Source organism: Sus scrofa, chromosome 7 (assembly GCF_054392235.1).
Source record: "Sus scrofa isolate SSC_HxYL_T2T_F1_AM1 chromosome 7, Sscrofa_HxYL_maternal_Yorkshire_Landrace_v2.0, whole genome shotgun sequence".
NCBI lineage: Eukaryota > Metazoa > Chordata > Mammalia > Artiodactyla > Suidae > Sus > Sus scrofa.
The window spans coordinates 10704793-10730348 of NC_139389.1; the positions used below are offsets into that span (position 1 = coordinate 10704793).

Below are 25556 nucleotides of genomic sequence, written 5' to 3' on the forward strand. Positions count from 1 at the left end.
CTTTGCTCGTTTTATGTTTCACCTACAGCATCTCTATAAAAATAAACACTATTTCTTTTAGAATCGAAGAACGGACTCTAAATGAGATTAAGTTCGTGGTCAAGCATCTAGTGATGGTCGGACGCTGTGTTTGAACCCAGATCTGTCTGACCCCACAGCCTGTACTTTTTCTATTATGTTACACTCAAGAACATCCCCCGCTGGCCGTCCTGTCAGCCTCCGCTCAGCCACCGGAGCTAATGAAAACGCTGAGTGGCGCTGAGCCTGGCTTCCACTGGACTCTGACAGAGGAGCGGCTGTGTTTCTGTCAGGGAACATTCTCAGCACCAATAATGGTCCTGGCTCCTGTGGCATAAGTACTCAGCGGAACTGAATTTAGGAAGTCTCCATTAGACACCTCCTGAGATGTCAAGGATCACCCGGGAGAAACAGGAAGGGGATGGAATACTTAATTCTACTCTGATTGGGGGGGCCAGGTTTCCTTTGTCTAGTGAAGATGAAGCCCCAAGGTGCAGGAAGAGAGGGCCCAGCGACTGCCTATTAAAAAACTACGGAGCTCCAAATACATCCAATTGATCCATCCCGTCTCTAGGGAAACCTGAGTCTGAGCCACGGGGTATAGAAAACCACGTGTCCTGTGGGTGAAACCACTTCCCGTGAGACTTCGCCTTGGAGACAAGCAGGTAAGAGGGAGACTGATGTGGGACAGTTGCCAGGAGAATGGAATTGCATTACAGTTCTTCTGACGTCATGGCCTCGTGCTGTCCTTGTGAGCTGGTAATTCTGAGATGTATCCAGAAACAATTCCTTCTGTGCCTCGGTCACTAGCCCAGATGACCTTTTCAGTCCAATATATTGGAGCCACCTGGGTCTTGGAATGTGTGGGCATTTCCAAATCCTGCTTCTTGCTCCAGCTGATTTGCCACCATACCTAAATATCTATGCAGCTATTGTGTCGTGCCCTACTTTGGGGGTTGAAACTGGTAGTTGGAAGAAGAGGAGATTTTTTCGGTCTTTTTTTTTCTTTCTTTTTTTTTTTTAAGGGCTGCACCCATGGCATATGGAGGTTCCCGGGCTAGGGGTCGAATCAGAGCTGCAGCTGTTGGCCTATACCACAGCCACAGCAACACCAGATCCAAGCTGTATCTGCAACCTATATCACAGCTCACAGCAGCACTGGATCCTTAACCCACTGAGCATGGCCAGGGATCGAACCTGCATCCTCATGGATGCTAGTCAGATTCGATTCCACTGAGGCACGACGGGAACACCTGAGCCATGACAGGAACTCCAGATTTTTAAATATGATAGATTTTTAAAACCTTTCAAATGAAGTATTGCAGACATACAGAAAAGCGTAGATCATAGGTTTATAGCTCAATGAGCATTCACAAAATGAACACACCTGATTTGAGCACCGCCCAAATCAAAGAACAGAACAGGATCAGCACGTAAGAAATCCCCCACAGGCTCCCATCAGTGCCTATTCCCTCTCTTCTCTCCAAAGGTGACCACTCTCAACTTACAACACCACAGATTAATTTTATTTGTGTTTGGGCCACATGTAAATAGAATTATACATTATGTATTTTTTTTTCAGGTCTGGTCGCTTAGATTATATTTGAAAGCTTTTCATGTATTTGTATATAATGGGTGTTCATTTGCTTTCATTGCTGTATAGTATTCCATTGTACAGCTATATCACAGTATATTTATTCATCCTCCTGTCCATTTAATGGACGTTTAGGTTGCTCGCAATTTTAGACTGATATGAATAGTTCTCCTCTGACTCATACGTCAGGGAGGGACCCTTTGGTGACAGGTTCAGTCAGGGATGCCTCTGACTGCTAAGGGATTTCTTAAAGGAAAGTTATCTCCCCCACTGATGTGCCAATGCTTGGAATGCCTTTGATAGAGACAAAGGTTTTAAAAGAAATATCTCCGAGAGAGGAGGCCCCTGAGGTAAAAACAAGCAAAGGCAAAAACACTGTAAGATGAAACCACAGCGACTGGGCACTGGTACCTGAAAGGGAGTGGATTCCATACAGAGATGGAGAGGATGGGGCGGTGGGGGGAGCCTGGAGGCAGGTGTGTTGTACCACTGGCAGTGCTTGTGTGTGAACTTGCCTTTGAATCGTGTGTTTCACAGAAGAGATGAATTGGGGCTCTGCTTTGAAGGATTTTAGAGAAAAAGCTGCATTCAGTGGACAAGGAAGTGCTGCCATTTTTCTTAGAGTTTGAGAGTGATGAAGATAAGTCGGCAGAACAGCAATAGCTATTTGTCAAAATTCATGCTCTTCCTTCCCTAATAAATTGTTGCTGCTGGCGGAAAAAACTCTCCTATCAGAGACTATTTCTTGTATCTGGGCTGGGCCAATAGAATATGTGTAGAATTAGTATTTCTCATTCTGAGTAACAGCAGTTAAGAAGAAGATGTAGCTTCTCCACCCCTGCCTTTCCTTTCCATGCCTGGATACTAGGGACATCCAGTTCCTCTGAGTTAGCAAAGACAAGAGATGCCAGGCTCCTCCATCCTTGAATTTTCTCACTGAGGAAAGCTGTGTGCCTACCAGGCATACCTGTGAATGAGTCGTAGACTCCTGCTGTGTGAAGTCACACAGTTTGGGTGTATTTGTTACAGCAGCTCGTGTTACGCTTACGAATGCAGATGGCTTCTGACATAATTCACAGCATTGACAGAAAGGAATCAAAGCATACGGTCATTATATAATGGCCTTTTCATTTGAGAAAAGGTAAAAAATAAATAAGAAGGGAAGCTATCTCAAAAGAACTCTTCTCCAACTTAAGTCACTGGAGAGTATTCACAACTAGTATAAAAACAGGAGAGGAATGATGTCAACACATAATATCTGGGCCTAATAAATTTACACTCCCATGATTTCATTGTAATTTCCTCGAATTGGCTCAGAAAACATTCTTATGTGGGATTCAACATTTAGCAACAAATAAGACTCCCTTCTCTCCTGGCATTCCTTACTCCTCCCTCCCCCACCCCCACCACATCCCTGCTGCCTGCTTCTTCCCACGAAGCTCGGTTTTGGCAAAACAATTTTCAGAAACCACATATTTGAATGAGCTAAGGGGAGCCCAAGCATCGCACTTGCATTCTCCCACAGCCCCCCGACTCCCACACACCCCCAGCTCAGGGAATTCTCCCTTACACCTCCAGAAGAGAAAAAAAAAAAAAAAAGCAGTAAAAATTCTGTCTGTAAGTAGAAAAGTTATGCAAGAATGTGATGGCTCGTCCACTTTTTTTTTTTTTTTTGGAAAATACAAGAAGGAAGATGATTTTCAAACACTGCATGTCCTCTGAGAAACTAAAAAATTCAGTGCTGTTTTTCTTTTGGCAGTTGCAGAACTGATATGATCATAAATCCTCCCGTTTCCCCCTTTCTCCTTTGCAGTGGGAGCTTCATGGACTGACTGGCTTCTACTTTGCCAAAGAAGAAAGTTGAGGTGTTTGACAGCAGGGGCATATGAAAGAATTTCAAAGAAGAAAAGGACCTTACAAGCCGTAGTTTCCAATCTTCTTATTTTAATACTAATGCTCATATAGGCGGTTTAATTGGTCCAAAGTCATAAACCAGCCAGTGGCTCTTGGACAGTAAGGCTCTATCTGACCTTTACGGTTCATGTCACATGGCGTTTCAAGCACATGATCTTGGCTTGTCGCATCTGCCCTGTGACAGTGACAGAACCACTTCTTAGGTGAGGGGACACATGATTGGCATCTAGATCCTCATCACTAAATCCATGTCCTCAAGTTCAACAAACTTTCTTCCTTCTTTGGGGGCGGGGGGGGGGGCGGGCACGGACTATGCATTCCTTGCTTTACTAGACAGAGGACATGACCTCTGCCTCCCGAATAGTTCCCTGAGGGCAGATAGATAAAGAGAGGATTCCAATCCAGTATGATGCACGTGGCGGCCCCTACATCCTGGCACACACTCCCTTCCAAAGTGGATGCTTCTCCCAGGGAGAACACGGTGGTGGCAGCAGCAGGAGCCCGTGGCTGAGTCATGAGTACGGAGGCACTCGCAGCTTTGCCTCCCAACTCAGGCACCACTCGCCCACCTCCCTCCCATGCACCGTCACCACCTGTAGGCTTGGAACCAAGAAAGGCTTTGGAAACGAAAGATCATGCACTAAGAGGATGTTAAAGTGAAGCGCCCGCTCCCCCCGCCCCCCGCCCCGTGCCACCCGCCCCCAGAGGTAGTTTGTGTATGTGTGTGTTATTCCTGAGCCACGTGCTCCGTTTCATGACACCAGCGCCTGGCCCTTGGCTGGGTTGGAGAGTGCTGCTTATCCAGAGAGAAGGGCGTCTGCACTTGGCAAAGGACTCAAGACGGGCAGATCCAATTCTTCTCTCTCTCTCTTGCTCTCTCTCTCGCTGTCTCTTGCTCTCTCGTTGCCAAAATAGAAGACTCTTGCTTTTAAGGGAAACGCGTGTGAATTCTCCTTCCAACGAATAACCTGAGGTTGCAGTTCAAATTAAGTAGGAGAGGAAGACTGGGAATCAGGAGAACTAGGATTTGGCCCTGAACTTGCTGCTTACTAAAATGATCTCGAATATTGCTAACAGTTCTGGCACATTCAAAATTTTGTTCCTTCATTTTACAGAATAATCATTGAGTACATGTTACATGCCAGTTGCTGCGGGAGGCACTGGGATAAAAAGATGAACGTGCAAACCCCCAACAAGTAGAAGACAGAGTCCCTACAAAGTCAAGCACGTAACTAGGATGCAGCTAGAAGTGTGGGGTCACAGGGCACACACAAGAGGAAGTGGGGCACAGAAGAATGGCACTGATCCAGTTCTAATCCAGTGAAGAGAGTCCAAACATGCCCCCCCTCACCCCCCACTAAATATGTGTATTGTTTTGAGCTGAAAGCACTTGGGAAACAGCAGATAGAGGAAGGGCTCTCCCACCTCCCACTTTCTACCTGAAAGTAGGACACACATTTTCCATGAGAAAAGTGCCCTCCTTGTCCCAGAAAGAAGTGAATATTCTTTTTTTTTTTTTCTGGTTGTACCCTTGGCATATGGAAGTTCCCAGGCCAGGGATCGAATCTGAGCTGCATAGTAGCTGCAGCAACACTGGATCCTCAACCCACTGTGCCAGGCTGAGGATCCAACTGATACCTCCAAAGAGACAAGCCAGATCATTAACCCACTTTGCCACAGCAGCAACTCTGAGGTGAATATTCTTATACCCAAGAGGGGAAGTTGACGCTGAGATGAATCTGTAAGAATCTGTAAAGCGAACCTACTAAAATTGCCTTCATCTTTCCTTAGTTTCCTCCATACCTTTCCTAGTCACCTTCCCATAATTTACTGCTCCTAGCCCCACCCCTTTCTCCTCTGTCTTGTCACATCTCCACAATGTGTCGGTCTTTGTGGAAATGACATCTGAGCTTTCAGGCCTATCTCCTTCTTTGCATCTTCTTTTCTAGGAAGGCTCCTGTGTCATGTAAAAATATTAACATCAAATCAAATGTGTTGCTTCCCTCTTGCTGATTTGTCTTTGGTCAGTTTAATTCTCAGGCCCAGTCACAGAACTTAAGAGGGCAGGGGAAAGTCTTTCCTGCTCCACACCCCTTTTTGCTCTGTCCTGCAAGGCTGGCCTGCATGGACCACAGCAGCAAGGCCCTCGTTGGCTTCCATCAATGGGGAGCACTTGAGGTCAGAGGGAGAGGAAAGGAGGTCGGGGGTATCTATCCCCCCGCCCCCGGGAGGATGGCTCAACTGAAAGTCACCACTCGTCCTCAGCTGAGCTACTCTCCAGCTCACCCTCTCCCTGGGGACAGCTCTGCAACTGCTAGCCCCAGCTCCTGAGGGTCCACTTAACTCCACCCGCAAGTTCATAATTAGTCCCCTGTACGTAAACTCTCCTTTAATCTAGACTCATCAGAGGGTACCATCTGTTTCCTGCCGAGACCCTGACTAATAGAGACATGAAACCCACTTTTGAGATGTGTGCACACTGGAGGGAGGCGGGGTTGGAGAAGCAAGATGAAGAGAAGGAAGGGGCAGGACAGGAGAACAGGAACGTGTCTCAGAGAAAAAAAAAGCTACGCTTTTTGAAAGATATCTTGCAGGTAAGGAACTGCCAGTGAAGGAAATGATGAGAAGGGGAGACCATCTCAAAGGGCAAACTGGGGGCATTTGGAGGCGTGAGAGTGTTGTGTGGACGCTGCAGTGTTCAGGGTGACCGAAGGGAAGAGCCGGGAAGGAGAGGGGATGGACACGCCAGGGCGGGGGGGCTGAGACCAGGAAGGACTCTCCGTGTTCAGTTCAGGAGCTCGGAAGCGATCCTGGAGGCAGTGGTGGGACATCACTGCAGGACCTGCTCCGGAGAAGAGGACTGCCCTCACAGCCGCATCGCGCAAGATGACTGACGAGCAGCGTGGGAGAAAGCAGGGCTGGGAACAGGAAGATTGGTCGGTGAGTTCAACAGCTAAGGCAAGAATCAAGGACAAGTTGGAATCTGTCACTGGTGGTGAGGCAGGAGGGGGCAGATATGAGAAGTATTGGGGAAGAGAGAGAACGTGCAGAGGAATTGCCTATGGTGGTGAGTCTAGAACAATGCCCAGGGTTTGGGGATTGGCACGCCGACAGACGGCAGGATCATTTGTCAATAAAGGGAATCCTAAAGAGGGATCAGCTTCAACTGACTCTCCATTTTTTCCCCCCAATGCTCTAATGCATTCCCTCTGATTATTTAGCTTTTATCAAACATTCAGCTTGAATACTGCTCTTCCATCAGTGGCTTTTGGTTTTATTATCTAGCTAATAGGGATACTATCTGTTCCTTCCTCATATTTAAGAATTAATGAATGGGTGCATGCACTGTTCCACGCACAGGATATTCAATAAAGGTTATGATCAAAACCAATGTCTAAATCCATCCAAAACAGTCATAAAACTTGCTCTCTCAACAAATCCTTTTTGAGAGCCTGTGCTGTGTTCACTATTGTTTATTCTTTATGTGGACAGTTATTGAGCAGCTGTGAGAAAGGGCTTATGCTATTAAAATTATTTGTACTCTCTTCTTTTTTTTCTTCGTATTCTTCTTCTTCTCCTTCCTTCTTTCTGTCTTTCTCAACCTCTCTGCTCCCCTCTCTCTAGCTTTCTTTTTCCCACTCTGTATATAGTTTCCATTTCCAGGAGGAAAAAAGTCTGGAAAGCCAGATTTTTAAGAGAGGATGAAAAAACTTTCCTGAATTATTGATTCATAGCTTTATAATGCACCCAGGATAGTAAGGACATTTATAGATTTCATGAGCTGTTTAATATCTATTTGTGGAGCCCCGCCATGTGCAATCATCTTGGACTCATTATGTTTCTTTGGCTGCCCAATGAGTCATAATGAGCCTCTGAAAATGTAAAATAATGGGTTAGAACTAGAGGGAATGAAGTAACAGCCGAAGTCAGATATAAAATTGTTATTACATACAGTCTGTAAGAGCGATCAAGACAAGGAAGGGAAGGGATAGAGGGCCTATTATTGCACGCACACATGCGCACACAAACTTTAAGGAGAACTTGCAGTAAAGGGGGAGGTGGGTGGGGCGCCCTATGAACAAGATCCTTAAAAGTGATGGCTTGCAGATCTATTTTTCCATTAAGATTCAAGCCAGAGGGGGTGGGGAGCTCAAATTATGGGAAAGAACCAGAGAAGCCAATGGAGACCCTTTTGAGAAGGTGGAGCTCTGTACTGAGAGGATAAAAGAGACTTTATAGTCCAGCACTTAAAATGAAGAGGAAGAGATCATTTCAAAACAGGGCACAAGAAATAGCTTCATTTCTCCCCATTAACCTCCGTTCCCCCAAAGAAAGCCAGTTAGAGCAAAAGCAGGACAAAAGAATCCCATTCAAACACAATGAGGACTGTCTGCTGTAATGAGAGCCATATTTTGAAAAAGTATTAGCGTGATTTTCTCTTTTGGTTTGCAAGTATAGGTCCTTCTTCCTAATTGGTTCCAGGGTCATCTGTCCAGAGGTCGGTGGGAGTGTTACATGTGGCATGCAAAGAGAAAGAGTTGATATTCAGCCTTTGATATGCAATATAAATTTTTTTTTGAAGTGAGACAGTAGCCTTGCCAAAAGACTAATTTTTTCTGAGATCCACTGGAATTCTTTTATCTACTCCTTTGACCTATTCAGCACCAACCACTAGCACCCAGAATCTTGGTGCTCTCTTGCAGGTAGAAAAGTTATTCTCCTGGAGATACAACTTGCTTGCTGTTCCAGGAGAAAAGGAGTTCCACAGGGAAGGCAGAGAAGCCCTGCTCTTCCTGCCCCAGGAGGTGATGACAGGATGAAGAGAGTTGGGGGCGGGACTGATTTAGGAATATCCAGAAGGGGTTGATGAAAACACCAAGGGCCCGGAGGCCCTGAGACAAAATCGAGGAGCTCAGCATAGTTAAGGGGGTTGCGGGGGGGGGTGCTGGAGACAGGCCTCGTTTGCACTTCTAGGAGATTAGGTCAGTCCTCCATGGTAGAGAGAGACGGAACATACATACAATCAGAAAATAGCTAGGCCGTGCTTAAAAATAGAACCCTGATTTATAACCTGCAACGATCTGCCCAGAAAGCCAACCTCTTATCTAAATCTATCAGCCTAGGAGGGCAGCCCACTACACGTTAGTCTTGTAGGAAGCCAGATTGCTATCTCTAGTGAGAATCCAGGAAGCTAAACAGTAACTTCTATAATAATCAGCCCCAATGGCCAGGCCTTGATTGATAACTTTAGACATCTTTCTTACTTTTTGTCCCTACTTTTATTTTAGGACCAACCAGAGAGAATCAGAGGCACGCACAGCCCAGTCAATCACATAGGAAACCCCACCTCTCATTAGCCTGTTCTCCGCTTCCCTGTGCCAACAGCCTCCCATCAGGGCACCCCTTCCCTGCCTTCCCCTTTTCCTAACAGAAAGCTTCCTCACTCCTCTGCCTGTCTTTAAGGCTGCAAAATGCAAGTGATGGCAGCTGACGCCCTTGCTGCAGCAAGCTCAAAATAAATAGCTTTTGCTTTTTCTCCTTTGGTTGATCATCCTATATTTCCAAAATAGAGAAGCTTGGACTAGACTCAGTTGGTCTAATCTGCAAGCCCTGTGGCAGGGTTCTTTGGTCTGCATGTTTGTGTCTCTCTGAACCTGGTATGTTGAAATCCTAATGCCTAATGTGATGGTACTAGGTGACGGAGTCTTTGGGAGGTGCTTCACTCACGATGGAGGAACTGCCATAAATGGGATTAGTGCCTTTATAAAAGAGACCCCCCACCCCCGCCCCGAGATCCCTCACCTCTCCACCCAGCGGGAAGTAGGCAGTCTGCAGCCCAGAAGAGAACCTTCAGCAGAACCCAACCACACTGGCCTGCTGACCTTCGACTTCCGGCCTCCAGAACACTGTGAGAAATAAATTTCTGTTGTTATAAGCTACCCAGTCTGTGGTACTTTGTAACAGCAGCCAGAACAGTCTAAGACATAGGGTATAGATCACCTCCCCTGGGGAACAGGGTGAGGAATCAGAGTCATGTGTTGCACATGGCTAATACTAGGGGGGGACCAGGTCAGCCAGAGAGACCCACCCTACCTGAAGCAAGTGAGGGGAGCAGAGTAACTGGGCATCAGCCTCAGCTGTAAGTGCCAACATGGGAGGTAGCATGCAGGTGGCCAGGGGCTGCTGTTCTGGAGACCCCGGGAACTGGAAGACCACAAGCTGTCCCTTTTCCCTCTGCTGAGAAGACACACAAGTCATATGTCTTCCTTTGTACACCCAGCCATGATTTTGGAGAGGAGCTGGAGAGAAGAGTGGAAGTGTGAAAAACTGGGGAGGAAACTGGGCTTTTTTACTGAGAGTCTGAGTATTAGCTAAAGGAGTTGTTTAAATGACTACATCACCAACTTCAGTGTTATTTCCCCAACAGTGGACCCACTCAGAAGAGCAGATGAGGTATAGGCACAATATTAAGCTGTATTTTCTCTGCGTGTTTAAATTGTAGTATAAGCAAAATTGGCAAACCTAGCAGAAACAAAACTAATGTATTTTTCCATTCCTGTGCTAAACAATTCTGGGATAAAGTGTAATTTCCTGGTTCTGAGCTCAACAGTGCTGGGACCAGGCAAAAATAACTAAGGTACAGTAAATACTCCAATAAATACTTGCTCCAATAAACACTTGCTCCTGGAAAATTAGACCGCAGAACCAGTAAAACAGCTAACTTATATTAGTCCTGTATCCTGCAACTTTACTGAATTCACAGAGTAGTTCTAATACTTTTTCGGTAGAGACTTGAGGGTTTTTTACACATAGTATCATGTCATCTGTAAATGGTGACAGTTTTATTTCCTCCCTCTGAGTTGGATGCCTTTTATTTCTTTTTCTTTTATGGTTACTGTGGCCAGGATTTCCAATACTCTATTACATAGAAGTGGGTAGAGTGGGCATCCTTGTCTTGTTCCTAATTTTAGAGGGAAAGCTTTCACCTTTTCACCACTGAGTATGAGACTGCCTGGGATGTGTCATAAATGGGTTTCATTATGTGGAGACATGTTCTTTCTAGACTCACATTGTGTGGAGTTTTCACCATGAAGGATGTTGAATTTTGTCAAATGCTCTTTCTGCGTCTATGGAGACGACCATCCACAGAGAACACAGCCAATATTTTACAAGTTTAAATGGAGTGTAATCTAGAAAAATACGGAATCGCCATGTTGTACACCTGAAACTAATACCATATTGTAAATGAACTATACATCACATCACTTACAGTAAAATAAAGTAGCGAACATCTCAAGACTAAGAGTTTTCTTACCCAAGTTCACTTTTAGGCCCTCACATCTCTGTGCCTACCTGTCCACGCTATTAAATTCTGCCTTATCCCAATGCGTTCCCTGTCTTCAAGACCCACCTTAAAGCCACACCATGCAAGCCCTAAACCCTGAGTAATTTCCCCCTATCTCCTTTGTGAGATGCTTTTAGATTCTGTCGAGGCAATATTCTTTTTTACTGCAATAAGTTAAAAACGAACAAAAAAAAAGCCCTAGGTTTTCTTCACCAGCAGTTTTGTTTCTGGCAGTCTTTTAGGATAAGCCATAGCCAACAATACCTTTTGGAAGTTTATGGTCTGGCTGTGGAATCTGAGGGGGAAACAGCCACACAATAGGCATGTGGCAGCAGGAAATGGATGAGTTGCTTCCAAGCAGAAGTGGTTACAGCTCCAGAGGCCAAAGGCCAGAAGTCTATACAGGGGAGAAGATGTAAACATATACTCCTAGTGGCAAACACAGGGCAGTTTCTGCGCACGGAAGAGACTAATGACACTGCTTTTATCTTCCGTCAGTCTCCGCACACAGCAAGAGCGGCAGTGAAATTTAAGATGGGCATGAAAAGGCACCTAGCAGATCCCTACACGAACGCAAGCATGCGTACACGGGGTAACTGTGAGCCCCAAGAAGGAGGGCTCATTGCTCAGCTTTTTCATTCTTTTTATTAAATTGACTCAGGCGGAGGGAGAAGAGAAAAAGACAGTGGTCCTGATGTTCTCAAGGCTCTGGTGGATGCGAAAACTTCTGGCTGCCCTTTCCAAGCCCACCAAAGACAGGCTGGAAGGATGGGCTGTGAACTCCGAACGAAGCTGCAAACGCGTGTGAATCCCAAGCTCCCAGGTTTAACAGGTTCCCTTGCTCTGCACGTGCACTTGGCCCCTGCCCCTCTCGTGGTTCCAGGTCCTGACGAGGGGCCTCAGTTGTTGGAGGAAAGGCTCAGAATCAGGCTTCCTATTCCACCAAGTTCAGACTGTATTTCGACACTAAGAATTAATTCCTCGCTTACCTCGGTCTGCAAACCTCATCTGTGCCAACCCCGAAAGCTTTATTCCCTCTGCTGGGCTGGCCAGTGAGACTGGGGTATGGTTGCTTCTATATTTAGTTCCCAAATGAGCCTTGGAAGCAGCCAGAACTCTTTCCCGGCTCCATCTCAGTTGAGCTGTCATCTCCTAGCTGTCGGTTCTGCTTCCAGCTCCCTGGTTTTTTGGGCTGAACGGCTTCATGTCAGGCCTCCAGAAGGACCTCGGCCTGCATGGCAGGCAACTGGTCCATCCTCCTTTCAACCCACCTGGGAGGCCCAGAAGCCACCAAACTTTCCAATAAGACCAGGCAGAAATACACCTGATTCCTTTCACCAGCAGACACAGTCCTGCTTCAGCTTTTCTCCTTCTCCTGCCAACTCTCTAGACCAGACCGTCACTCCAGCCCCTAAACATCTGCTCTCCAAGCATCTCTACCTAAATGAGTCCTTCTTTCCTGTTGTAGAAGTGCTTACATCAACACCGCAGTGCCATCTTGTTCAAGCAAAATTAGTTGAAAGAAGTAAGACGACATATCTTGGGTGGGGAAAGAAGAAGTTTCACGGGAAGACAAATGTTTATCTTTAAATACTTCTTTCTGTGACTCCATAGAGCTGGAGGGTTAGGTTTTGGTGGAAATGATAGGAAGGGAACTCTTGGCTAAAATAAAGGAGACTTTTCTAATAGTGATACTCAAGTTAATAAGCCTACTTAGAGAGCTTTTAAATTTGGGTGCGGGTTATTTGGGTATGTTCTTTTTGTAAGTTTATCGAGCCATGCGCTTACGACTTAAGCACTTTTCTGTATTCATGTTATTTTCCAGGTAAAAGTTATTACCAGTGCACAGCTCCCAACCTTCACTGCTCACAGTCAGGGAGCTGCTGAAGTAGAGCCCGGATGGCATCTCACTGGGGGAAGCCTGGGAGACTTATGCCTGGGACAGGGGAAAGTCAGATGGCATCTCTGTCTCCATGGACTTTGTGACTACATTTTCTGGATCTTCCCAAGATGGGGAATTTGTAGTGTGCAGGCTCCTGCCCCCAGATCAACCCTAGAGAAACCAGAGAAGCAAGAGGGGAAGATTCCGGGAAGGGAGAATGACAATGACCACACAGAACTGTGAGTAATCCCTGGGTCAGCAGAAACCTGCCTTCGTCTGGTGTGAATGTGGGACAAGGGTGGCTGGGGAAGGTGGCTGGAGGGGACAGTGGGAGAAGAGGCTGGAAGAGAGCTTTGTACGTTCTGCTCTGGTCTCCCTGCCCCCACCCATGTCCCAGGAGCCTGAAGACAACGCCTGACTCCCTGCCCCTCAGAAGCGGGTCGCAGGGGCTCAGCTCTGGAGTCTGTTGTCTGCGGTCTCAGTGATGGTGGAGGCAGCTCTAATATTTGGGCAGAAGAAGCCCTGGTAGGTAGTGGTGTTAGGTCTGGCAGCGGCCCTAGGCTCTTGTTCCCCAGCACCCCCAGCCCCCCAGCTAGCGGGCAACCCCCTTGGAGACGGCCGTCTCCTAAGGCAGAGTTGCTACGGGGGTTTAATGTTAAACCGGACCGGAAACGTTTCTGGTGAGATGATGGGCTGTGGTCCTGGGGTGACCAGGCCTCCCACTGGGAGCTCATGACCCCTCTCCTCAAACTCCCCAGGGCGGACCTTTGACCCTTCCCCAAACACAGCACTGGAAAATGGTAGCTGGTATTCCCAGGGACGCTGTGAACTCATCTGAGCACAACTAGACCCCTGAGGAGTTCTGATGCCAAAACAAAGTATTTGCACAACAAACACCATCTAACAGAGAAGTATTACAAGGGCCAGGGCCAAGGGGGGAGGGTGGAAGAAGTGGGATGGACAGGGAGCTTGGGGTGGGGGGATGCAAACTATTACATTTATAACCAATGAGGTCCTGCTGTACAGCACAGGGAACTCTATCCAGTCTCTTGGGATAGACCATGATGGACGATAACATGAGAAAAAGAATCTCTGTGTGTACGACAGGGTCACTGCTGTACAGCAGAAACTGACTCAACCCTGTAAATCAATTTTTTTTTTCTTTTTGCCATTTCTTGGGCCGCTCCCGTGGCACATGGAAGTTCCCAGGCTAGGGGTTGAATTGGAGCTGCAGCTGCCGGCCTACGCCAGAGCCACAGCAGCGCAGGATCCAAGCAGCATCTGCAACCTACCCCACAGCTCACGGCAACACCGGATCCTTAACCCTCTGAGCGAGGCCAGGGGTCGAACCCACAACCTCATGGTTCCTAGTCGGATTCGTTAACCACTGAGCCACAATGGGAACTCGAACACTGTAAATCAGTTAATACTCTAATATACTATAGTCTAATAAAAAATTAATAAAAGAAGAAAAACTGTACATGAAACATAGAAGCAAAGAAATAAGGGAAGGCATTATCACTATAAAACACTGTGAAAAAACTGTGACAAAAAATAAGGAAGTTGAAGCAGAGAACTTTCATTACACAGTGAAAACATTTTGTGTTCAATTATCTTATTCTAAGTGTACTGACCCGATATTTATTTCTCATAACAATGCAGGCTGCGTGCAGTTATCAAGCCCACTTTACAGATGAGAAAACGGAGACACGAACACTGGTTAAGCAATCGGCCTGCAATTGATGACAGGCAGTGGTGGGATTTGAACCCAAGCAGTGTGAGTCCAGCCTGGAACATTGTACCCGCCGCCCTCTGGCTGGATCAGGGAGCCCAGCAGAAGGGGAAATGCGAGGATGAAGGCCGCAAGAGAGGGAAACTTGGGAGCTCTTCCCGAAGCCTGTGGAACGGATGAAGGGAGGGAAGATAGAACACGAAAGCCAAGAAATAAAGGGGATGCAGTCAGAGGGGCAATGTGCGGAGTGGAGAGACCCGGAACGAGGAACCGAGGAGGAAAATGGGACAACTCCATCGTCCCTAAACCCACTGCTTACGGAAGGCCCAACCCCGCTCCTGACCTGACAAGGGTGTGCGTTCCAGAGCCCACCCCCTCTGCCCGTCCTCCACCTGCCAGCGGTGGGCGACTTGTCAACAAAACCCCGAACCCCGACGTGGCCGTCCTGCTGGCTCTCACGGAGGAGGTCTCCCCGTCCAAGTCCGGCCCTCCGGGGTGGGAGAAACGGAGGGGAAAGCAGAGCCCCGTAGGGGAGGCAGAGCGGCCTCCTCTGCGATGCAGCTGAGAGCCAGACAGAGACGATGGAGGGGCCTCTGGTCCTGAACCGTCTTTACTGGCGCCACGGACACGGCCGTTGGCTTCCCAGTCGTCCGTGGCTGGTGAGGCCCACAGCAGCAGGGCCGAGGAGCCGCGACAGAGACGGGCCGGCCCACAAAGAGGACACCTTATTTACTAGCTGGCTCTTGACAGAAAACATCAGCTGACCCCTGACCTAGGTTAGGGCTTCTCAGTCAAGATGTGGCAGGACATTTTATCCCTTGCTGTCCCCATCCGTCCATCCCACCCCCGCGGGCTCCTCGCTGGGATTCACCCTCACCTGCGGCCCCCTGGGGGGACGTGCGGCTGCTTGGTTTGCACCTGAGCAGGGAGAGGGCGGTTTCTTCTCCTCTTTTAGGGAAAAGCTGTCAACAACCAGAGGACAGTTCCCTCAGCCCCAAGTTCACTTAGGGAGAGCGAGAACTTGACCTACTCCTCAAGGGAAAAAAACACACACACACACACCTGGAGTCGGGGCTGAGGGCAAGAGGGGCTCTCTCTGCGGGAGAGGGGGTGTCTGTCCGCCTGGCCTGGACCCCCCACCCCTGCAGAGATAAGGTTTCTCAGCAGAGGAGGCGGCCCCTTCCTGCAGAGGTTCCTGACTTGGCTGCAGTGTTCGGTGTTGCTGACACGCTTTTCTGCTTCTCAAGTTAGCCGAGCACAGGCTGAGTTGAGGGGGAGGGGGGGAGAGGGGCCGGGGTGCCCGGCCAGACGCAGCCTTCCTCAAATTAGGTCACTCTACGTTGAGGTCACGTGAAACCAAGGACCCTTTTCCAGGCTTCCTGACATTGGCACGGCTCCCTGTGCCATCCCTGGAATGCAGGGCGGTGAACACTGCAGAGCAGGGCACCACACGTGCAGAGAAGCGTGAGGCACGGAACCGCGCTGGGGGAGAAGCACTGACGTCCACTCTCTGCAGAATGACGCTGGAGACGTGGACGCATCTGCCCCTGGCTCTGAGTCTCCCCGCTGACCTGGCCTGTCTTTCTAACTCCCACGTTTATTCCCGGGCCGCCCTATCCTCCGAGAGCGACCACACACGGGGGTCTGTGTGCCCACCTGGCCGACAGCATAAAGCTCAAAGCCTGACTCTCCGCACGCCCTGCCCTTCCTCCCCTCTCCAGCAAGTCCTTACTCCCTGCACTGCCTCAGTGACGCTTCTGTGTGGCTCCATAAGGGACCAGGAACTTAAAGATGGAAGAGGACCGTTGCAGAGATTTACTTAGGGTCCCCGAGCAAGCCGGCTGCTGAGGGGCGCTGCAAGCCAGGTTTTCTGGGGCGCCCCCACTGCATCACACCTGTCGGCCTCTGGCCGCTGCGCTCCGAGCATCTCCGTACGCCTGGCGGTTGAATGGCAGGCAGAGTGGACGCTCCCTGAGAGCAGGGAGTCTGCGGGTCACGCTCTGCGACATCCCTGTTACAGGCACTCCACACCTGCCTGTCCGGTGACGGTCTCTAGGCCGGCCTCATCACCGCCTCATCCCCGTCCACGCGACTTGTTTCCCTTCCTTTTTCTTTTGTCCTCTTAGGGCCGCAGCCACGGCATATGGTGGTTCCCAGGCTAGGGGTCCGATCAGCACTACAATTGCCGGCCTACACCACAGCTCACAGCCACTCGGAATCTGAGCCATGTCTCCAACCTACACCAAAGCTCACGGCAACACCGGATCCTTAACCCACCGAGCGAGGCCAGGGATCGAACCTGCATCCTCGTGGATGCTAGTCACATGCGTTTCCACGGAGCCACGACAGGAACGCCTCCCTTTCATTCTTTAGAGGGCCAGATTGTGGTTTTTCTTTAATGTGGGGTCAAGCTGGTGACCTCAACCTCTGCCTCCCAGGGCCTTAAATGGAAATAACATCCTGAGCGTAAGGTGAGCCCCAGGTCCAGCACGCGCGGCTCCTTCTTTGGCTTCCCTGCTGTCAGGATGTCTCCTTTCATGCTTGGGCATCGCTGACTCCACTGTTGACATTCTGCCTCACTCAGCAGCTCCATCTGGTCGTCAGATCCCTCCTCCCTGTTTGAATTCTGTATCTATGTGTTTAAGTAAAGCCAGAAAACACTCACTCCGCCAGCTCCAAATGAGTTCTTCCTTTCATGCCTTTTCTGTTTCCTGGCTCCAGGCCAGAATCTCCCTCCGTTAGAATTAGGAAATGGGGCTCAGTCATATGTCTTCACCTAGTTAGCACCTCTCTTCTGGGACGGTTTCTCTTCGGGTGGCTCCCGCACGTGCCAGGCTTTGCTCCCAGTAATTCCCAAGTTGTGAGTGTTGGGGGCAGGGGCCGGGCGGTGTGAGTCTGAGCTCTGACTTTCAGCACGTGGGGCGTGGGGGGAGGGGGAGGGAGGGTGCCGTGTGTTGTCACACGAGCCATTCTGTCACAGTGATGGAAGGAAACAGTTTCTTGGCCACACGTCCAGGATGCGCTCTAAGGAAGCCAGGAAGGATGGCTCATCTCTCTCGAGCTATATTTGAAACCTCTACATGTACCAACAGCTTTTCTCTCCTTGTCTACCTCGAGTGTTGTTGTTGTTATTTTATTTTTTTATTTATCTTGTTTTTTTTTTTTTCTTTTTCGGACCACGCTTGTGGCAAGTGGGAGTCAGGCTAGGGGTCAAATCAGAGCTGCAGCTGCCACAGCCACAGCCACGCCAGATCCGAGCTGCATCTATAACCTACACTACGGTTTGTGGCAACACTGGGTCCTTAACCCACTGAGTGAGGCCAGGGATGGAACCCTGGTCCTTGTGGACACTAGTTGGGTTCATTACTGCTGAGCCGTGATGGGAAATCCCTGTTGTTATTTTCATTTTAATTTTTTATGCTGAGTTTCATCAAGGTACCTAGTAATCAGTCACTCAAGTCAAGATCCCGTAGAAGTCACGAGCTGGCACCAGCTCTCCTCCTGGTGTCGCTGGCATGTCTTGGGAAGCTGCCTCCACCCTGCTCCTCCTCTCCGTCCCCCCGACGCTCCCCTGTACCACCCTGCACGGGGACCATCGGCTTCCTTGTCTCTCCCTCTCTGTCTCCTCTTTTCACACAGAGCCTGGCTCCTGATAGAAGACCAGCAAAAGGCAGTCGAGTGGATGAATAAATGAAATTTTCATGACATCCATTTTCATTCTCAGGTTTCAATGAGGACGGATGTACAAGTATCACAAAAGCAGAAATGACCTGAGGGAAATCTCATATTGATTATCCAATTATTTTTTCAGTTTTAAACAGACTGCTTCTGCAGTTCCCCCGTTTCAGTGACCTACGACTCTGTACCCACCAGCTCCACCATTTCTTACGGGTCTGTAGTGGGCGGTTCTTCAGCGCCGAGCACGGTGGCCGAGGCTGCACGCGAGCTGTGTTCACGCAGGGGCCGGGGCTGGGGCATTCCTGATGGTCTCTGCCCTCTAAGCTCTTTCTCACAGGGCTGCTCACCATTCAGTGATTCTGCCCAAGCTCCTTAAAGCACAGCAGATGGATTCGAAGAGGAAGCATCTCAAGAGGCAAAGCCTCAAGGTACCAGTGCTGACTGAGGCTCTGTTTCATCCTATTGGCTGCTGTTCTGTTGGCCAAATCCAGAGTCAGTGTGGAAGGGGCCACAGGAGGACGTGTCACGTCTACCACACCTCCGGTCCTTCCTCAGTATGTTCTTGGCTCATATTCTGGTGGTTCGGATGCACCTTGTAGTCTGGTTGACCTTGAGCTGACCAACAACATATGCTCAACACCGACTGGAGGCCAAGCGATAGGAAATAGGGTCCTGACCTCAAGACTATACATATGTATATGTGTATGTATATATACATGTACATGTGTGTGTATATATATGTATGTATATGTATATATATGTATATATGTGTATATATATGTATATGAGACCTACAGGATACGTCTTTGGAAAGATGTTAAGCCATCCACCAGTGTCATTTATGAATATCATAAACACGTTGGTTGCTGGAGCCACTGAAGTAAGCGCAGTGAAAACGGGAGTCATCAGAGTTCCTATATGGTCCAGACTGACACCTCTATTTTCCTGCGAGATATCTGCTGTCTGTTGATGCCAATTCTAAGTACAGGGACTCCAGTAATTCTCTTTGAGAAAAACTTTGCCCAATGACTAAAACAGTTGTAGCTCTTTGCCGTGATTATCATACAATCTATACGGTTGCTTTGTTCAGCATTTAGCCTCCTCGCTCCTAATTATTCACCTAAATCATCCAAAGCTACCCTGAAGAAGGTGAGTGAGAGGCAGTATCATCAAAGGCAGTGGTTCTCAGTCTGGTCCTCGACCGGCAGCATCTTGGAAGTGATCAGACATGCACCTTCTCAGGCCCCAGTCGGATCTACTGAATCAGAAATTCTGGGGTCAGGGCCCAGCAATCTGTGTTTTGACATCCGTCAGTGATTTGGAGGCCTACTAAGGTTTGAGAATCACAGCTGCGGGAGTTCCGTGGTGGCTCAGCCGGTTAGGAACCTCCCCCAGTGTCTGTGAGGATGCAGGTTCAATACCTGGCCTTGCCCGGTGGGATAAGGATTCGGCGTTGCTGCGAGCTGCATGTGGCTGTGGCTGTGGTGTAGGCCGGTAGCTTCAGCCCTGATTCAACCCTAGCCCAGGAACTTCCTCATACCACAGGTGTGGCCATGGCCATAACAAGAAAAGAAAAGAAAAAAAAAGAATCACTGCTGTAAGGACCACAACGTTAGGCTACGGTTTTTGATGTGATGCTCTACAGGGAATGTGCTTCCCCCACATTCCCATGTTGAAACCTAGGCCCCAGCATGACTGGATCTGGAGGTGGGGCCTCTGGGAGGCGACGAGGTCAGGAGAGTGGAACTTTCATGAACAGGATCAGTGCCCTTATAAAAGAAACCCCAACGAGCCCCCTTGTTCCTTCCGTCACATGAGGTTACAGCGATATGACAGCCCTCCATGGAGCCGGAAGCAGGTCCTCAGCAGACACCAAATCTGCCAGTGCTTTAATCTGGGACCTCCCGGCCTCTGCAACTCCAAGTCCCTGGTGCTCTGAACAGCAGCCCAAACAGACTGGGTCAGGCGACTTAGCTGGAGCAGGTTATTCTAATTATAGGATGACTGCTCCTCCTGTACCACTGCCTGCCCTCTGGTCATTGTCGCAGCATCTCCCCTAATGAGTAATGAGGGATGAGATGTTGTGCTTTCTTTTGGTAAAATCATCCAGTTTTTCAGAGGTAAGAAAATTCTCCAGAGACTTACATGTTGTAGATCTAGCATTTTTATATACTAATTTAGACACACCAATCAAAAACTTTTTTTTATTCCTTTTCTATAGAACTTCATGTTTTGGGTGGTTTTGTTTCCGGGGGGCCATGCCTGGGGCATGAAGAAGTTCCTGGGCTAGATACTGAACCAGCACCACAGCAGCGATACCTCTGGATCCTTAACCCACTAGGTCACCAGAGACCTCCAAAACTGCAAGTTTAAGTAACCACCCGAGGAACTCCTTGGCAGCGTCTCTACTTTTACTCTCTTCTTCCCCTACTACATACAGGCAAGAATGACAAAACCAAAAAAAATGAGTCAGAAAGAAAGTAATCATGCTTTTTTGAAAAAAGTTTTTTCCCAGACCTAAGATGAATACTGCAAAGAATTCCATCCCCCCAGGATTGTCAAGCCATCTAGCAAAAGGCCTGACAGATACAATTTCTGTTTCATTGACCAAATCCTCACATCTGCTTCCTCATGAGTGTACAGCCTTTCCAGTTAAATCTTTGGAGTTGGCGGTGGTAGTGTGGGTGGTTCTGAACTGAAGCACTGTTGATCTTTCCTTTTAAAACTAAGTGGGGGCAATTTAGAATTACAAATTAAAAGCCTTATTCATTCATATCTTTGATTCAACAATAGCATATCTAGGAATTTATACCAATGAAATAATTAAGATTGTGTGCCCCCCAAATGGCCATAAAGTAGTCATTTCATCATCAGAACCCAAATATTCAACAATAGAGGACTATTTATTCATTTATTTATTTATTTTTCTTTCTTTTTAGGGCCACGCCTGCAGCATATGGAAGTTCCCAGGCTAGGGGTCAAATTGGAGCTGCAGCTGCAGACCTGCACCACAGCCACACCAGATCTGAGCCGCATCTGCAACCTACGCCACAGCTTGAGGCCATGCTGGACCCTTAACCCACTGAGTGAGGCCAGGGATTGAACCAGCTTCCTCACAGACACTCTGCTGGGTTCTTAACCTTCTGAGCCACAATGGGAACTTTGACGATTATTTAGAAAAATACAAATGTGCATACATAGAACTGAACAACTACAGCCATTAAAATGGCAGCTGATATGGTCTGCAGAAGAATATTAACTGACATGGAAAGATGTTCAGGATATGACATTAATAGAAAAAAGCAGATTTCAAAATAGTATGACAGCCACTTGGCACCCATTAGAATGGCTATTTTAAATCATACGTATGACAGGAAATAACAAGTATTGGTGAGAATGTGGAAAAACTAGGACCCTCACACAGCACTAGTAGGAATATACAATAGTACAGCCATTGTAGAGAACAGTTTGGCAGTTCCTCCCTCAAAAAGTTGAACAAAATGATCATGTGATCCAGCAATGGCACTCCCAGGTATTCAACTGCAAAGAACTGAAAACAGGATTCAGATTGAGCCTGTATACCAATGTCCACAGCAGCATCATTCCCAATGGCCCAAAGCTGGAAACAACCCAAGTGTCCCCATGAACAAATCAACACAGTGTGGTATATATTACTCAGCCATAAGAAGAAATGGAATCCTGACACATGCTATAACACGGATGAACCTTGAAAACATTATGCTAGATAACATAAGTCAGACACAAAAGGGCAAAGAGTATGATTCCACTTACATGACCAATAAGCAAATTCATAGACACAGAAAGTAGCATGGTGATTTTCTGGGGCTGGGAGAAGGGAGAATGGGGAGTTACTGATGAATGGGTAGAGAGGTTCTGTTTGAGATGATAAAAAAAAAGTTCAGAAAAGAGATAATGGTTAAAATAACAAAAATATTGGTGATAGTTATACTACACTGAATTTTCTTAATGCTGTTGAATTGTAATCTTCAAATGGTTAAAATGATCAGTGTCATGTTATGTATACTTTAGTACAACACAAAAGCAGAAAGGGGGTGGAATGGATGAGACGGGTGAAGGGCATCACAAAGTACAGATTTACAGTCATACAATGAGTAAGTCACGGGGAGGCAACATGCACACGGTGATGCTTGTGCATATCTGAAAGCACCTAGGAAAGTGGATCTTGAAACGTCTTATCGCAAGAAAAAAAATTGTAAAGTGTGATGACAGATGTTCACTGGACTTACTGTAGAGATCATCTTGCAACATATACCAGCATCCGATCATTAATTACTTTGTTCACCAGAAACTAAAACAATGCTATGTCAGTTCTACCTTAAGAAAAAAAAAAGGTTAAAAAATAGGTTCAATATAATATTTTCTACACATATATGAATCACACATGTCTTTGGATTTAAGATGTCACCATTTGTAGGCGACAACTTGAACTTGATCACAGCCTTGTAGGAAAACAGGAAATGCTGCCACAGTATAGGTACCCATGGATTCAGTCTGAGTTCAGAAATACCGAATGTTGAAAAACTTGCATCTTAGAAATTAGGAAATGTAAACATAAGCATGGAAATTTACAACTGAGCCTACGGCACACACTCCCACCCTGAGAAAACTGCCAGAGAGTTAGAATCGACGTGAGAAGACCTCCGTGCATCCATTCAGGGTTTGGGGACTTGCCTTCGCTGGCTCCGCATTGCTTCGTCCAGCCTCGCTGTGCCCCTCATCCACCCCGATATTTACACACTCCATCATTCCGCGGGTTATTTATTTCCCTTGGTCCATTTTGCACAGTGACTAAGTTTTGCAGCATGGAAGTTGACAGAATTTGTCGCCGATATCAATCTTTATTAAGTTTACTGCGGAGAGCTCTGAAAACGGCGTTTCTGGAGGAAGGCACGGGCCGGGAGCAGGAGAAACGCAGGGCGAGGAGCAAAGCTGTACTTCTCTTGTCTTTTCAAGTTTTATTGAAGTGTAGGTAATTTGCGGTCATTTCTGCTGTACAGAAAAGTGACCCAGTCATGTGATCTTCCTTTCCAAAAACCGTGTTTGCCATTGTTGCTCAGAACCCTTGATCTCCCTAAGTTCCCATTTCTCTGTGATGCTTTTGATTTTTTACACAAACAAACAAGAATCTTCAGCTCTGCCCACCAGCCACTATGACCAGCGGTAGAGAAGGCTCAGTCCTGAATCCCAGGCTGCCTTCTTGTCCAGCCAACCCCGCACCAAGAGCTTGGGCTCCGTTGAGAAGTCTTCACACTATGGGTCTCCTGAACCGATGGTGGACCAGGAAGTTGATTGTGTCTTGGGTTGGGTGTGTGTGAAGAGCTAGGGCTCCAGAAAGAACCTTACTACCTACCTGGCTTCCCTACGTGCTTGCCGTGTGTTCCTTGACAGATGACTCGACTGCCCTCTGCCTCTGCCTCCTCACCAGTAACGTGGCGCAGATAGTATTTCCCGTCTCAGAACAGGCTGTTATAACAAACACTGAGGAGTGGGCGGTTTAAGCAGCGTTTGTCTATTTCTCACAGTTTTGGAGGCTGGAAGCCTGAGATCAGCGAAGAGCCTCTCCCGGTTTGCAGGCAGGCTGCCTCTGGCTGTGTCCTCAGGCGGCAGGGAGCAGAGCGAGAAGCCAGCTGGTGGAAGGGCTTGACCAGTTTTTACTCCCTTGATGGTTCCACGGTATATATCCTTTCGCATTTTTCTGTTTTCCTACATCTAAGTTCTATCTTTCTCAGTAGCACATAGTTTTTCTTTTCTAACAGTCTGACAATGTTTTGCTTTAACTGGAATATTTTACCTATTTTCATATAACGTGATTACAGATAAATGTAGGTTTATAGTTACCTGAAATTATTTTCTGTTTGTCCTGTCTGTTCTTTGTTCCCTTTTTCTCCTTTTTCTAGCTCTTTGTACTATTTATTGAGTACTTTTCATTCCATTTTCTGTGATCAGGGTTTTAGTTACAATATGCAAACTTAAATTTATTAGAGTCAAATCTCAACATAGTATATTTACAACTTTGGGATTTAAAATAGTCAATATTTATTCCTCTAGCCTTTTGTGCTGTTGTTTTCATGTTTTCTAATTCCTCATATATTTTCATTACCACAGACATAATTTTTTATCAGGCAGTGTAACACAGATTTACTCACATTTATCCTCCCCAGTGCTTTTCAGCCCCATCTACTTTATTGTGCTTCCTTCTAGAACCATTTTCCTTCTCTCTGAAGATCTCGATTTGTTATTTTATTTGCATACTGCTGACTTTTCTGAGTTTTTGTGTATCTGGAAACATTTTTATGAATGAATTTTCTGAGTTTTTATTATGCTTTCATTTTGAAGGATATTATCTTTGGGTATAAAATTCTGGTGGGGGCAGTTATTTACTAGTTTGTTTGAAAGTTTAATGACATCATTCTTCTGGCTTCTTAGAAGATTCCCATTGTCAGTGTTTTATTGTTCTCCTAAATAAATGTATGTGTCTTTCTTTTCTTCCGGCCCCTTGTAAACTTTTCTCTTTGTCTTTGATTTTTGGCAGTTTCTAGTGCAGTGATATTCTGATATTCTAGGATAGTGAGGTTTTTTTTTGGGGGGGGGTTATCCTGTTTTTGAAAAATCGTTTTGAAAAATTCTCATTCAGAATAAATATTCTGAGAATATGCTCAGAAAGAGTAAAGATATTTTAAAAATATCTTTATGATTACACACACATTAGGCTACATGAAATTGTTTCACAGCTCACTGATTGTTTTATCATTTGTTTGGATTATTTTTTATGAGCTTCATTTTGGATATTTTCTGCTGCTATATCTTTAGGTTCACTAATCTGTTCTTCAGCCACGTCTAATCAGCTGCTTATCTCATCTAACATAATATTTCATTTTAGACATTGTAGTTTTCATCTCCAGAAGTTCGATATGGGTCTTTTAAAATTATCTTCCATGTCTCGTGTCACCATTTGAACATATAGAATACAGTTTTAACAACTGTTTTAATGTTTTGTCTGCTAATTCTTACACTTGCATTTATTCTGGATTGGTTCCAATTAATTGTTCTCCTTACTTTGGGTCAGGCTTACTGTTCTTTGAGTGCCTGGTAATCTTTGTTTGAATAATAGACATTGTGAATTTTATCCTGTTGGGCACTGGTTATTTTTGTCTTTCTATAATTTATCTTTGTTCTGGGATGCAGTTGCTTGGAAATAATTTGTTCCTTTCACATGTGATTTTTATGATTCATTAGGCAGGTCATGACCATGCTCTATCTCAGGTTAATTATTCCCCACTGCAGAGGCACAACATTCCTGAGTATTCTAGCCAAATGTCTTATGAATTATGAGTTTTTCTAGTCTGCCTGT

At 46.8% G+C, this 25556-nt stretch overlaps 1 protein-coding gene and 1 long non-coding RNA gene across 7 annotated transcripts in view; one reads left to right on the forward strand and one right to left on the reverse strand.

The window, feature by feature from the left end:
• The window catches only part of LOC106507125 (uncharacterized), a 299118-nt gene extending 281969 nt beyond the window's left edge, over positions 1-17149 (forward strand). The window contains exons 5-11 of one of the 3 annotated variants that reach the window (XR_014809598.1): positions 62-683; positions 3426-3535; positions 5925-6120; positions 6316-6466; positions 11533-11703; positions 12697-12992; positions 14416-17149. Coding sequence is in view for 1 of the 3 variants with exons in the window: in XM_084967402.1 (XP_084823528.1) it covers positions 3677-3729; positions 6316-6466; positions 12697-12992; positions 14416-14665 (750 nt within the window). In the remaining 2 variants the exon portion in view is untranslated. Of the gene's footprint in view, positions 1-61; positions 684-3425; positions 3730-5924; positions 6121-6315; positions 6467-11532; positions 11704-12696; positions 12993-14415 lie in introns of all 3 variants that reach the window. The other 2 variants (XR_014809597.1, XM_084967402.1) reach the window with 2 other exon arrangements.
• Positions 1-25556, reverse strand: part of LOC110261780 (uncharacterized) — a 537063-nt gene that overhangs the window by 78910 nt on the left and 432597 nt on the right. The window lies entirely within an intron of this gene.